This window comes from Crinia signifera, chromosome 4 (genome assembly GCF_055691185.1).
Source record: "Crinia signifera chromosome 4, ASM5569118v1, whole genome shotgun sequence".
NCBI classification, from domain to species: domain Eukaryota; kingdom Metazoa; phylum Chordata; class Amphibia; order Anura; family Myobatrachidae; genus Crinia; species Crinia signifera.
Window position 1 is genome coordinate 103,375,611 of NC_139220.1, and position 15,946 is coordinate 103,391,556.

Below are 15,946 nucleotides of genomic sequence, written 5' to 3' on the forward strand. Positions count from 1 at the left end.
CACAACCTATTGAGGGCCTGAATGCTAGAGGTAATGTGGAGAGTCCATGGTATTCTAAGTAACTAGAATAGATCACCCATGCAAGTTCCAAACATTCTCAGTCCAGTACTTGCTAAAATACCACATATTCCAAATATTAACGATGACAACTTTCAAAACTAGTTACCTTAGGTGGCGGTATATATTTTTCTTCCTGTTCCTCTTCCTCTTCTCCAAGGCCGAGTTGTGCATCCAGATCATCAAATTCACACACTCTTGGTATTAGTTTACTTTTTCGTCTGTTTCCACTGCTCCCTTTAGTTTACAAAAAAGAAAATCATCCTGAAGTTAATATACAAGAAAGGAACTAGTGGCACTAGCGAAAACAAAAGAAAAAATGAAAAGATATATTAAAATAAATAGCGATGAAAAGTTTATGATCTAATAGCCTATTCGTTACTTTAAAACAGAGATGTGCAAGTTCGGTTTTATTAAGTTATAAAAAATATGCGACAGCCGATACGATCCCGATTTGAGAACAGAGTAAACCCCAGTAGAACAGAACCCGCACATCTCTTCTTAAAAAGAATCATCGTATAGAATTGCACAGCAGCACATTCCAATCTGGGATCAGTAGAAAGCCCAAGAAAACTCAGCAGAAACAAAATTATATGAAATCAATCCCTCAGATCTGAAAATGCAGAATACTGGTCAGATGAATATAACAAAAAGAAAAAAAAATAAGAAAAACCATTTACCACAAAAACATTCCAATAAAGAAATCAAAGATACCAAGTTGTAGGGGAGGGGCTTATATAGTACCTTAAATATATGTGGTCACCTCTTGTTTTTGTACACTACACTACCAAATACACAATTCAAATACCTAGACCAATGCTTTTTCTGAAAATTAGTAAATAGGAGACAAGGCCGCCTTTTTTCCGAGATTCATTACTCATGCAACTGCAAAATCTAAAATGATCTTTTTTTTTTCTAATATGTTCTGCATACAACAAACAAAGGGAATTCTAAAGCTCAGATGAAGGACAATCCAGATTCTGGAACATGTAAATAATTGTACCCACACAAACAGAGCAGGGAGGACAGTCATACATCACCACAACTAGAAAGCATCAAACTTTAGGATTTAAGGGATTGTACGTAACAGTAAAGCCTTCAAAATGGTGCCATGCACTTTGCAGCACTCTGGGACTCAAAATTAGTGAACTCACACAAACCCTCAAAAACAATAGATTAGTGATTTGGGGACATTTTAAGCCTCAAGAATAAAATCAGGGAAAGTAGTTTACATAAACTTCTAACATTAAACAGCTTGTGACACTGAGGATATATATAATCCAACAAATAAACTGAACTGAACTCCAGGACGCTGCAACAAACACGGTTTTATTTTGTATCTACTCTACGTTTCGTAGCTTCTCCAACTAATAGCAATCGCCAGTAAAAATAAAAAAAACGAGGACTTTTTAATTTCACCATGAACCTTTCCTTAGATGTGGTTGCCTATTTATAGGACTCGTTTTCTGCTAGTACTTGGAATGTTGCACCTGTCGGCTTTGGGGTAGCACGTTTTTTTATTGGTGGCATATTACTGTAGGTGTCCCTTTTTGGTACTTGTGTATTAGCATGGCGCCCACTAAGCAAATTGCTTATTAGGCGATTCTGCATAAGAAAATCGCATCGCGTCCATTTTTTGCGCGCAATGCGACTTTCCTATGTAATTTATTTACTGCTCTCTGGCTGCTGGCGGTGCGATGCGCAATGAGCACCGCGAGGGGACGCGGAATACTTGTAACGTAATCCTTGTCACCTCGCAAGGCTCGCTTCGCTCGCCACGCTTCGGGCTCGTCGCACTATATAAAGTCTACTCCACGCTGACATGGATATTGGGGGTATGAAAGGGTCGGCAGGACACATTTCGCTGACGCTCGCCACGCTTCGGGGGTGGCGTGGATAGTGGGGGGGTGCCTAAATCTCATTGCATCTCATAGAAGTGTATAGTAACGTAAATGGCATTGCAACCTATAAAATCGCATGCAATCGCATCCAATTTTGAGTGGGATGCGATCGCATTTATTTATAAACACTGGTAAGATGAAGCTCATTATAAAGCAGACTTTCAGTTGCCCTGTAAGTATCAGCAGGATGTGTCTTCAAAAATTCATATTAACTAACTGAACTGGGCATAATCACTTATCCCTTATGAATTAAAGTGACTTATCACTTTAAAGTGTCAATTATGGCTACTTAAAGTTTTCAATATATAGTGCTGATTTTTGAGGATATGTAGTGACAGTTTAACCTAGCGTTTAACTCTTTTTGAGCAAAACATGCTTTTTTACTGTAGCACAAAAGTAATGCAGAGAAAATAATTTGGTTTTGAATTTTGGATTTGGGAGGAAGAGATACCTCTGCAAAATGTTGTGGTGATTCCTTAATAAACACCCCATGATACATCTAATAAACTGAATAAAGAAGTTGTGATTAGTAAATAATTTAAAAAAATGAAAAATCTTTATTTAATAACAGACAGTCTAAATATTTGGCAGAAATCGTTGTTTTGCCATCCTCGATTAACTAAATTTTTTGTAAAACTCTGAGTCGGGCGGTGGAGACACCTAGTTGAACGGACATTGATTGACCCTACTATACAGTACCAAATTACCAAATAATTGGAAATCATTTCATTATCTTTCAGAAAATAGCGCTGCACACATCCTCATACAGTAAGTTTCTTTTTGCACTGCATAATCAAATAATTAGCATTTCACCTGGATTGTGTCTACTGCAGGTTTTCACTTAACATCAGTGTAAAATGGGTATTCCAATACATTTTCAATTTCTATGACCAGAAGCAAGGCAACATAACTCTAAACTACATTTTAGCATTTATTTTTTAACAGTTTCTTACATAGCGCAGCATATACCGTTGCGCTTTACAACAAGCTGGGTATTTACAGACAGTCAAAAGGTATGACGGTCTTGCTCTCAAGCTTACAATCTATAGGGAAATAGGCATTGATACATAAGGATAGATATTCTTTATTGCATAAAGTCCACCAGAATGCAAATGTTCCTGGTTAGGGGGATGGAAAACGTGAAAAAGAAAGAGCGGATACGTGTGGCCTGTACAGTGGAGATGTGATTTGACAGGAAAGGTATATGAAGATTTAGTGGTTCTGGAATTTGATAAGCTTGCCTGAAGAGGTGAGTTTTCAGGGAACGCTTGTAGGTTTGGAGACTGGAGTCCACAGAGTGGATGCAGCCCGAAGAAAGACCTGCAATCGGCAATGGGAGCGAGTAAAGGATGAGAGATGTAGATCTTGTGAGGAGCGTAGAGGTCGGGTTTGAAGATATTTTGAGAGAAGAAAAGATATGCATGTTGGTGTAGTTTGGTTTATGGCCTTGTGTGCAAGTAAAAGATTTTGTATTGAATATGGCAGAATACAGGTAACCAATGAAGTGAGTGACAGAGCAGCTTTGCAGAAGATGAACGTCTTCGGATAGGAAGATTAACCTCGCAGCTGCATTCATGATGGACTGTAGTGGTGAGAGTCTGTATTGGGGAAGGCCAATAAGGAGACTATAGCAATAATCAATGCGGGAGATGATGAGAGCATGGATTCATGTTTTTTGCAGTGCCTTGTATAAAGTAAGGGCAAATTTTGAATATGTTTTTTAGATGCACGTGTCATGATTTTGAGATGGCTTGAACGCGGGGAACAAAGAAAAGTTCAGATTCAAGGATAATACCTAGGCAGCGAGCTTGAGAGGTAGGAGTGATTGTCATTCCCAACAGTGATAGAGATATCTGGTTGGTAACTACTATTTATTGGTGGAAATAGAATTAATACATTAGTGTGAGCTGTGTGTGACCCATCACCCATTACTTTATTTTGTTGGTAGGGATCTATTGAATATGAAGGTACATTGTTATTACCTCATAAGAGAAAGAGAAGCTACAACATATCATTGATGCAAGATTGCCTTAATAATTCTGTTTACCCTTAATTTTTTACATAGCGGTGCTAACTGCAGCTCTCGGCTAGCTGATCAGTGCATTATTCTCAGATCTACCCCCGATACGGTCACTGAAAACACAGACAGACCTGCCTCCAACATAAAACCTGGATACATGCATGCATGAGCAGGTCCAATGACTGCTAACAGCCACTGCAATCAATGCTGCTTTTTACCTGGTTTTGCCTCAGGAGATCCAGCTCCGAAATCAGGTTTTCCAGAAGAATTTGAACCTAAGGGGGCAGATGGGTTCTCTGCATTCTTTGAGATGTCCATGGCAGCTGGGCTTGAGGATTTCTTGTCTACATCCGAGCACACATCTCCGTTGCTTACAGAGAGTGAAGTCACAGCGAGATCATCCGCAGGTTCACTCTCCGATGTATTAGAGTAGTCTTTCACTTTGGCGGATGCAGGCTGCTGAAAAGTGTTGAAATTGGACTTCTTTAAAATGCATCACAGACCAGTTGGCAACAATATGTCACAAAACAGTTCAGTGTATGGTTTTCTACAGAGAGATTGATAGATATTTTATGTTCACATATTCCTATTGGATAATAATGATTTAAATTTACTTGATAATGTTTTGTGTATGCTCTGTAGTTCTTCTACCACTCCAGTGCAATGTAGCCTATATAGAACAAGAGGCTAGAGCGTAGGTAGTATGGACTTGGCTGACAGAATGAAGCAGTTACCACAAACAAGAACTTCTAGATCTCACATAACCAAGCTACTGTAAATAAGAGGAAAACGTTTATAGGTGAACACTGTATTAAATCCCTCGGGAAAAACTTGTATTCCAAAATGGGCAGCCATGGCATCTCCCTAACATGCATGCATGCCCCCACACTATAGATGAGAACACATTTGTGCTACTGCTGCATTATAAGGATCCAATGGAAAGAAGCCTATATGAACCTACTTACCGGAGAACCTACAGGTTGCTTGCAATTCCTTTTCTTGGGTGTGCTGGATGTCCCATGCTCATCTGCAGAATTAATTGCTCTTTTTCTCGATCTCTTGCGGCATTTCTTTCCCCAGTTTGCTCCTGATGACAAATATGCATTTTTGTGTGGCATGTACTAATATAACTACATGTATGAAATAAATGTAAAAGTGGGCAATTTGCTAGATTAAAGGGGCTTGAATGCGGCCCCTACCCTCTGCAGATCTTTGCACATACAAGTTTTGTTTTAGGCCTATTTCATAACGAATTAGGACAACCTGGAAATGTTATGAGAGCCCAATTATATGCCTGCCCACTCTCATATTCTGTGCAAACATGCCATTACCGCATTCTATAAAATATAACTTAATAAAAACACAGATTCTCACAAATAAGCAACTCATACCTCGCCGTGGTGGGGCCGATTGTACTGAACCCTCAGAAAACTTTGGCGCTGCACATGTTTCCTTGTGATCTTGTTGCTCAGGCACTTCTGATGCTACCTCATCCTTGGCACCCAGATCAGCTACAGGAAGAGTCCAAGCCTTGGGAAAAGAGCTATCTTTGTGCTTCTCTTGACTAGTCTGGTTAAACCTTTGCCAACGCTTTTTTGGCGCAACACAATTAGTGTCATCAGACTCCTCCCACCCTGGGCACTCACTGCTCAGTTCAGAGTCTAGTGCTGTGTCTTCCTTGCGGCTTGTATGTATGTCACCTGTGCGGTTTTGGTAAGGTTGTGTTATAGTTGTATTGTTGTGACTTTCAATGGCTGAAGTTGCAGAGTGATTACTTGCTAAAGCTTCTACATTATCTTTTGGTAGTGTATCTTTTTGAGAAGACAATTTACTGTGGGAAGAAGAATTCTGCTCGATCCTACAAGATGCTCCTCCAAACAGAGATGTGCTCACGCTATCTGAAGACAAATGTTCTCTGGGTGTAGTATTAATCAGGTTACTTGTAATGATGCTTTCTACTGTCTTGGGTCGTCTCTTCTGCAAAATACAGGGCTTTGTAAATCTTTTAACTGGGAGAGGCGCTTTAGGAGTTATATTTCTTCTGGGATCAGCTACACTACCTGCTGAGGTAATGGGTAGAAGTGCACCAGTTTGAGTTAATGAAAGGCCAACTGAACGGGTGCCATCATCAGCTTTAGACTCGGTCTTCACGATGTTCGTTGGTAAAGACTTACTAACACCACGTGAATTGGTTTCAGATAGGACTTCCTGTGAACCAGATAGGGAATGAGTGTTTTTCCCGGTCATAATTTGTCTTTCCTTTGTTTTTGTGTCGTGCATATCTTTTAACATCATTAACAGGCTGCTGTATTTATAATCTGGTTCCATAGGTATTCTGTTCTGCCCTGGAACAGATGAAAAAATTAAAGGTGTGGATGACTTAGAGGAAGTACTATCAGAACTATCCTCTTTCCCTGATCTGCTAGATGGATCTTTCAGTCCAGACAGAATATGCTTTTCAGTCTCCATCTCCTTGGAATCACAGGATTTATCAGGCAAATCAGCGCACATAGCTTCCCCAAGTCCAGTCTTACTAGAAGGTGTAGGAGACACATTAGAGGAGTCTCTACTGCGTTTTTCAAGTTTAGGATTTTGTGATGAGATTCCCCCTGCTACACCGATGTTGCTTTCAACATTTAGAGGCACACGCACATCAGTTTTAGAATGATTACTATCATCATTGCTCTCCACGGTATTTTGGGAAATACCAGAGGAACCTGATTCTGAAGATCCAATTGTGCTATCTGATGAAGTGTCTGTATGGCCTAGAGCACTATCACCAATGTCCACATCCGGACCGTTTGAAGGATTCAGATTCTTACCAGATGACTCTGTGTAGTTGCTGCAATCTAATGACTCTTTGGATCTGGCAGGCTTCTCAGAATTAATAGGGCTTGGTACCGAGATATTCCTTTCACACTTCTTGTTGTTTTCAACTTTTACTTTGGCTTCTTCATTTCTTACACTTTGCTTTGGGCACAGACTAAGGGACACCGGCTCATTATTTAGTCTATCTTTTATGGAATTTGTTTCAGATTCATCAGTATCATAGTCACTTTGAGATTTTGTCTCCTCTGGACTCCGACCTCTTTCCTCAACCTGAGCACTATTCTGACACTTCTCGGAGGAAACGCTGGACAAATCATCACAGACAGCATTAGAAGATTCCTTATACCTTTCATCACGTCTAGCTCTCTCGCCCGGTGGCACTGTACACTTCTCATTATCAATTTCACTACCCCAGCTTTTAGGAGATGCTGGTTTTATCGATGCAACAGCAGAGTCGTCGCGTAAATGTTTGGTCTTGGCGGTATCCTTATTTATAGGTTTAAGGCGTATGCCTTGTTTTTTCTTCGAAGTGTCTGGTTTAGAGCTAGGCAGTAGTAGGACAGATCTGTGCAGAGAAGGTTTTACAAATCCATTCAATACATTGTTCACTGTCCCATTGAAAGCCTTTCCACAATATCCTACTTGCTGATCCGTGCACCCCCCAAGTTCCAGTTCTCCATAGTCCGTCTTGGTGAGACAATCTTGGGCATGAGCGATGCTTGACTGCCATAGTGATAAGAGTTTTGATGGAATCTAAAAATAAAGAGACATTCTTGTTAAATGGAAGACATTCAACTTCATAGTACATATTAGGCCAAATGCAGACATTACATATCCTACTCATTAACTTAACCACTTGCCCGGCAAAAAACACATGGGGTAGTAAGGAGTGCATCACCTGAGTAGGTCATATTCCACCGTGTCCCATGCCAGTTATGGAGGAAATCCATTCTTCACAAGTGCAGAACAGATTTTCTCCTGCTGCTGTGTCCCCTTCGTAGTGATTGTGAAGACATCACTCCCGAATTCATGGCCCAGGATGCCATGCCAGTGGTAATCTGGGGCACATATGCAGAACATTGTAACCCGTCCCCACCCCACTCAGGGGATGCAGTTACAATCCCGGCGGTCGGGATCCCGGCGTTCAGAATCCCGACCGCCGAAATGCCGACACATTCTCCCTCCGTGGGTGTTAACGACACCCCTGGAGGGAGAATAAATTAGTGTGCCGAGCGTAGCGAGGCACCGGGCCCGCTGCGTGGCGAGCCCCCCTTGTCGGCATTTCGGCTGTCGGGGTTCCGGCGTCGGGATCCCGACCGGCGGGATTGTAACTGCATCCCGTGAGTGGGGTGGGGACGGGTTACAATGTTCAGCATATGTGCCCCAGATTACCACTGGCATGGCACCCTGGGCCATGAATTCGGGAGTGATGTCTTCACAATATGATTCTGAACGCCGGGATCCAATACTGAATCCCCACTCACAAATGCTGCTGATCTCTGCTTATGCATAGGAGGGACTGATGATTGGAGAGGAGAGTCACCTTTTGGCACCGGGAGTGTGATTGCTGCCTCACAAAAAGAGTTTTCAGATGGGGTGTGGGGGATGATTTAAAATAGTAAAAAGACATGTACAGTGACACATGGGGAGAGAGGGCACTAAAAACAAGTATTGGCCCACTGACACTGGTGAGGCTAGATAATGCTGGGGATCTTTTCCAGTGATGTGGGGGTATATTTGTTTCAAATAAAATATTGAAATGTATGACAACAAAACAAACGTACAAAACACACAAATAGATAGAGAGTAAATTTGTAGTGTACTTTCTATATTGTATAGGAAAGAAATTATATCAGTTCAAAGAGAGGATGGCACAGCATCGAAGTGCCATCAGACTCGCCGATACAAAATCATTGACACTGGGGGCGTGGCCTGGCCAAGAAGCGGTGAGGCTGCTTTTCATTGAGGCTCCCTTGCCCATCCAGAATCGGGGCCGTTTTACCCTGACATTAGACACCCTCTCCTCCCCTCACTGACCCTACCTGACTGCTGCCGAAGAGGGGCACCGAACGAGACCTTCCGCAGGTCCGGGAGACGCAGGGAAGCTGTGCTGCGGGACGCGGCCTAGCCCTCTCCAGACGCCGGGACCTCGATTTGTGGACACAGCCGCTGGCTGAGCTCCGTGGCGCACTGAACGGACGTAGCGGCGGTCGGAGCCGCGGCGTTTTTCCCCTGCTGCCTCCGGTCCCCCCCCAGCTACTAGCAGGCTTCGTGACAGCGGCCTCAGGACACCTGGAGCTGAGGTAGGAGACGCCGCACACCAACGCCGCACACCCTGTGAGACCCTGCTGCCTGGAGTGACGGCGGCCATCTTGCAGGCGCATCACTCTCTCCCTCGTCGGCCAGAAAAATCCCTGGAGCCTGGGTCCTTTCCAGCCCACGTCCTGAGGCTCTGACTAACACCTGGGGAGACTGCCACCTGGGGAGGCTGCCCCAATAGAGTACCAGGCGGGACCTGTGACCACCATTTTGGGGTCACAAATAAAAACATACCAGCCCAGGGGCGAGTGGCTCTGAGCGAGCTAAGCACCCTCCTTCGCCTTTCCCTGTACCTGGGGTGGACTGGCAGTCCCAGAGACCCTTCTACATACCTGAACCAAACACTAAAAAGTCAGGTCTTCCAGTGACCAATCCCTCACTGCCTGCCCAACACTTGGTCCCATATAAAAACCTTCTCAATCCAGCCTGGACTGAACCTGCCTATAACCACAGCCTCAATTCTGCAACAGCAGCCTGTTCCATACCTGCTGAAAAGGGAGACCCCTCCCCCAGCTTCGTACTGAGGACCTCAACTTTCAAAAAAGCTAACACTGACTCTTTTACAGTGCAATAAGCCTCCCTAACTAGACAACGTTCCCGGGCAGAGACCCTCTGCATTTAAGCCCGCCCACAATAACTTTCTCCAGCAAGTACAAGCTACTGGCACATCCGCCTTCACCTGCTCGACCGGACCACTGATTTGGCATGTGAGTGTATGAATATTAGTGATGGCCCCAAAAAACCCCACGATGGCTGAGTGATCCCACTCAGGGGGGATGGCGGCGAAATCCCACTGCATCAGACCTATATACGCAACAAAGGCCATGAGATAAGAGATATACTCTAAAATGGACTGTGAACCTCAACAATAAAACTTCAACCAACTTCTGCCTGTGCTCCTATCTCCTCCCTCCCATAACAGGTGATTCTGAACCTAACCACTGCACTGTACCCTACACAGTCACTTACCTTAATGAGTGGACATACATGAGTTCCAAGAGACGTCGGGGAAAAGGGGGAAGCACTCGCTCTTCACAAACTCAGCCCACCGTTGACCTCCGAAAATACTTGAGGTCCCAGACAGACAAAGTGATGGCGACCCCATCGAACCCTGCCTCCCCAACCCACTCAGAGGTATCAGAGGGCACACCTGACTCAGGCGATACAACCTTACCCTCAGCACAAACAGATAACCGAGATCTGCAAAAAATTTTCAAACTTCTACAAACTCTCCCCACCAAAGCAGAAGTCCCCACGAAGGAGGACTTTATCTCCTTAGAGACCAAGCTACGAGACGTAGTCCATACGGAAGTATCCAGCCTTAAACAAGAGCTGCTTCACCTCGGCTCACGAGTGGAATCTTTGGAAGCTGCAGGGGAAAAAACTGATGCCTTCAACAAATCCCTGGTGGATACAGTCAGATCACAGGCAGAGGAAATCCAGTCACTCCGCGAACACCTAGATGATATCGACAACAGAGGACGAAGAAACAATCTGAGGGTAAGAGGTATTCCAGAAGACATTCCCTCGCAAAGCCTCAGCGATGTCCTCACAAAAATCTTTAATGGAATATTGGAAAATGATCCCAATGACTCTATAATCTTCGATAGAGCCCACAGAGCGCTCCGTCCTAGAGGCCTACAGTCGGATCGTCCTAGAGATGTAATCTGCAGGCTCCATTATTTCTCCCAGAAGGATGAAATCCTTAGGAAAACACGCTCCTCAACGGGCCTAGAACTCGATGGGCACCCAATCCAGATATTCCAGGATCTCTCCTGGCTCACGCTTCAGTCCAGACGACAGATTAAGCCTCTGACAGACGCTATGAGGAAATTAAACATCAAATACAGATGGGGATACCCTTTCAGTATTACAGCATCCCATGGTGGGAAAACCGCGACACTCCGCAACCCTGAAGACCTGGACTCTTTTTGCGCTACCCTCGGCATACCACCAGTGAAAGCTCCTGAATGGCGCTCACTTCGTTCCCAGATCTCTCCTCCATCGCCCTCCGCGTTGAACCCCCCATTTCAGATCGTCGAAAAGTCATCGAAGCCCCGCAACAGGTCACAGTCCTCGAGATCTCCAAACTCCCCCTCCTTTGCACAACCAATAACCTGACTTATAACTACCATGCTGCTAGGACTTCAATTATCAGAAAACCCTGCAGAGGTCAGAGATCTTAGTTTAAACATTTATACAGTCATGTTACAATGTTATAGGTAAGCAGCCTCATAGAGGCAAGTATACTTAGCCTTATTGGTTCCATTTAACCGAAGTTTAGTCCACTCTCATGAGTGCCTCGGGGTCCAGTTATCCCCTAAACTCATATGTTAGAAATGTAATTTTGCATGTTTCAGTTAGTATTTATGTTCCTGATGTATTTGGGATGGGCCCTAGCCCAACCCCCTGTTGCCCCCCAATACACTGCAACTTACAGTCTCAGCCACAGGGATGGGAGCGCTTTTGCTCTCGCCTGGTGGACTGGGAGCAGTGTTGTTATTCCTGTTATGCCTATCTCTAACTCACTCAATGTTTTATAGATATGTGTTTTGTATTTCTGACTTTCTTCCCGTCCTTTCCTCACTCTCTTCCCCACGTCCCCATTTCTACCCCCCATGCTGTGACTCTCAGAACACACCAAAAAACATACGCCGGATAGTACAACCAGTATGACTGATTTTAAACTCCTAACTGTTAATGCCAGAGGTCTTAATGTCCCTGAGAAAAGGTCCAGAGTGCTAAGAGAATTGAAGATAGAAAAAGCCGACATAGTGTTCTTACAAGAAACACATTTTAAAGAAGGGGCTTCCCCTCCTTTTGGAAATAGAGACTTCCCGGTAGGTTTCTTCTCCAACAATCCACTGGGCAAAACACTAGGGGTAGCTATCCTATTCTCTCGCCACATAAATGTAACTGATGTAGTCCCCCATCATCTGGTTCCAGGAAGAGCTCTCCTAATAACCTGTAAAATTTCTAATAATGAATTCTCTCTGCTTAATATTTATGCTCCCAATAAGAACCAACCGGCTTTCCTGGAAAAAGCGTTATCTCTAGCTCAGCCTCACCTACAGGGGGTCTTTTTGTGTGGGGGAGACTTTAATTGGATGATTGATCCTAGAATCGATTCATCGCAGGCTTCCATGCGCTACTCAGACAAACTCCACCGTAGAGTACGTAAGACCCTCCACTCCTACCAACTAGCAGATCCATGGCGTATCCAACATCCCCTGTCAAAAGACTATTCCTTCTATTCGAACCCCCATAATGTATACACCAGAATAGACTACATCCTGATATCACACAGATTCTTACACCTCGTCCACAAATCTAGTATTGGCCAGATTACATGGTCGGACCATGCGCCAGTATCCCTAACCGTTAACTACCCATCTCCATCCTCTAAGAAATACACTTGGAAATTAAACACGTCACTTATACAAAACCCCTTATTCCAACAGCAAATTAGAACAGCTATACAAGACTATATAGTGACTAATGACATCCCAGAGACTTCTAAAGTCGTGATATGGGAAGCGCACAAATGCGTAATTAGAGGTAAGTTAATTCAACTAGGAGCCCAATTAAAAAGACAAAGACAAGAAAGGCGAGAGATGATAGTCCAAAAAATAAACTCATTGGAACTCTTGCATAAATCCTCTCTCTCTGCCAATACCTTAAATGAACTAGCAGAAGCCCGGAAGGAATTAAACTCCTTTATGTCTGAGAAACTTAAAATGGAAGCACGCAAATGCCGTAATCGTTTTTTCCTGTTTGGAAATAAACCTGGTAAATTACTGGCAAGAGCATTACGCGCACAACGCTCCACAACATTTATTCCCAACGTCAAATCTCAAGACGGCCACACACTTACTTCAACTAGGGACATTGCCGCAGCCTTTAATACCTTCTACTCTCAATTATATAATCTCACTAAGAAGCAAGGACTAGACTCAGAGACACTCAAGAAAGCAGCTATAGAGAACTATTTGACAGAAATTGAGTTCCCGAAACTGTCAACAGAGGAAATTGAAGCCCTTGATCTCCCCTTTTCCCCCGAGGAATTAGAAATAGCTATAAAAACCACCCCGAACGGTAAAAGTCCCGGTCCAGATGGCTTTCCCATAGAGTACTACAAGACATTTGGCGATGTCCTATCCCCCCTGATGCTCGCCTCCTTTAATCAGATCGCTGATGATACCCCATTTCCAAAACAATCTTTACTTGCCCATATCTCCGTTATCCCCAAGGAGGGGAAGGACCCAACACAATGCGCTAGCTATAGACCGATCTCCCTGTTGAATGTTGATCTGAAATTGTATGCAAAGCTGATAGCTAACCGCTTCAAGCTGCTTCTTCCAGGTTTGATCCACTCTGACCAGGTCGGCTTTGTACCTGGCCGTGAGGCCAGAGACAACACAGCAAAAGTCCTGGATTTAATTCACGCCGCTAAATGCGGCTCCACCCCAGCTATCATGCTTTCAACGGACGCGGAGAAAGCATTCGACAGGGTAGACTGGGATTTTCTTCTTGGGATACTGACCCATATAGGCGTAGGCCCCCGGGGATACCAGAGAATTAAAGCCCTATACTCAACCCCCGCTGCACAGGTCAGAGTTAACGGGGATCTCTCCGAAACGTTCCAGATAGCTAACGGCACTCGGCAAGGCTGCCCTCTGTCCCCGGTGATTTTTGTTCTCTCTATGGAGGCACTGGCGAGGGCAATTAGGAAAAATAATAATATACAGGGACTCAAAATAGCGAGTAGAGAATACAAACTGGCCCTATTCGCAGATGATCTACTGGCGATAATCTCGAACCCCTTAACCTCGATCCCCAGTTTATTAGAAGAATTTCGTCGTTACGGCGAGCTCTCTAATTTCAAGGTGAACCTATCCAAGTCAGTTGCATTGAACCTAACACTAGACCAGACAAGTTTACAAACCTTGAAACAGGTGTCCCCATTCGCGTGGCACCCTACACAACTTAAATACCTAGGGATAAACCTCACTAGAAACATCTCCGATATATACGCCATTAATTTCCCCCCGCTATTAAATAGGATACAGGCCGACCTATCCTCATGGGGAGAAAAAAAAGATCTCCTGGCTAGGACGAATCAATGTAATCAAGATGAATATCCTACCCAGGATCTTGTATTTTTTACAGACACTGCCGGTCAGTATTCCTAACTCATGGTTTTTATCTTTACAACGTAAATTACGGGATTATATCTGGGCGGGTCGGAAACCGAGGTTCAAGCATGAGATCCTATTTAAGAGGAAACACGCGGGGGGTCTCCAACTCCCTCACTTCTCTTCATATTACAATGCAGTCTTACTAACAAGAATAATGGAATGGTCCTCTCAATCGGGTAAAAAACAGTGGGTAGACCTAGAATTAGCCTCCATCCCAAGAGCCCACCCCGACCTCCCCTGGTGCAAAAAACCCCCGAAAATCACACATCCACTAGCATCCCCCATGTTTGACTGTTGGACTCGTCTCCGCTCATCCCCCATGATTTCCCCTCCCGGGTCCCCTCTAATGCCTCTATTTGGGAATCCAGAATTCCCTCCGGGTATGGTTGAAAATTCATTCGCCGCGTGGAGATCTAGAGGGATATCCCGGATAGATCAATTAATAACCACGACGGGGGTCCTGCCATTCCCGGAAATTCAAGAGAAATGGGACTTACCGGGTAGGGAGATTTGGAGATACCTACAGCTCAAACATTTTCTCCTAAGCCTAGGTCCCCCAACAAAAAAGCTGAGGCCCAATACCCCATTTGAAAAGCTATGTAGTGCTGAATCATACCCCAGACACCTCCTTTCATACATATACAAACTGGTCATTGAAGATATCTTTCCATCTAAACCGAAATTTATGGCGGATTGGGAAAGAGACCTCCACGACCTGAAAGGAGATGATGATTGGCCAGAAATCTTTAGAAACACCTTCTCCTCATCACTAAATGTCTTGACAACGGAAACCCACTATAAAGTCCTTACTAGATGGTACCGATGCCCGACCTTGCTGGCAAAAATATATCCTGGAGTCTCCAACCTATGCTGGAGATGTAAGGCACACCCAGGTACAATGCTGCACATTTGGTGGGACTGTCCGCTCATTCAGACATATTGGAAAAAGGTAATTGAAACTGCAAACACTGTCCTGCAAGAAGATTTCCCCGCCACCCCAAGCTTCTGGCTACTCAACCTTATACACAGACCCCAATCCAATTATAAAAAATCCCTAGTACGACATATTCTTAGTGCATCAAAAGCGGTGATCCCAGTATATTGGAAGTCCACTACTATCCCCTCAATGGCGGACTGGTGCAACCGAATTGATCAATATATGGCAATGGACGACCTCGTATACTCCATAACCTCCAAAGACCAAACATTCAATGCGATTTGGCTCCCATGGTTAACATATAAGGAATCGGATCACTACAAAACATTAAAATGATATCCTCTGAGGTCTTTTTATCTAAAAAAAGGTAAATAAAGAAATAAATAAATATAAAAAATAAAAATCTTAATACTAAAAATATCTTCCAAACTACACAGTACAAGGTATGAGAGTCGCACCGGCACCCAAACTCCCCCTTTCCCCCACTTCCTCTTTCTTCCCTTTTATAACTCTATAACTTTTCTTCTCCCTCTCTCGGAAATGAGAAACAAGGAGATTTTCACCTTAGTATTTAACAACATTTGAATGTTAAAGATATTTTTGTTTCTTTGGTTTATGTTGTAACAGAGAATGTGAAGCGTTCTGCATCGCTCAATATTTGCTTACTCTGTTTCTGATGCGATAT

General features: G+C 43.8%; 1 protein-coding gene across 2 annotated transcripts in view; it reads right to left on the reverse strand.

Annotated features, from left to right (window-relative positions):
• The window catches only part of NSD1 (nuclear receptor binding SET domain protein 1), a 65,317-nt gene that overhangs the window by 21,607 nt on the left and 27,764 nt on the right, over positions 1–15,946 (reverse strand). The window contains exons 4-7 of one of the 2 annotated variants that reach the window (XM_083182109.1): positions 5,370–7,560; positions 4,944–5,065; positions 4,197–4,434; positions 167–294 (exon numbers count right to left, since the gene is read on the reverse strand). In XM_083182109.1, coding sequence (XP_083038235.1) covers positions 167–294; positions 4,197–4,434; positions 4,944–5,065; positions 5,370–7,560 — 2,679 coding nt within the window. Of the gene's footprint in view, positions 1–166; positions 295–4,196; positions 4,438–4,943; positions 5,066–5,369; positions 7,561–15,946 lie in introns of both variants that reach the window. The other variant, XM_083182108.1, reaches the window with a different exon arrangement.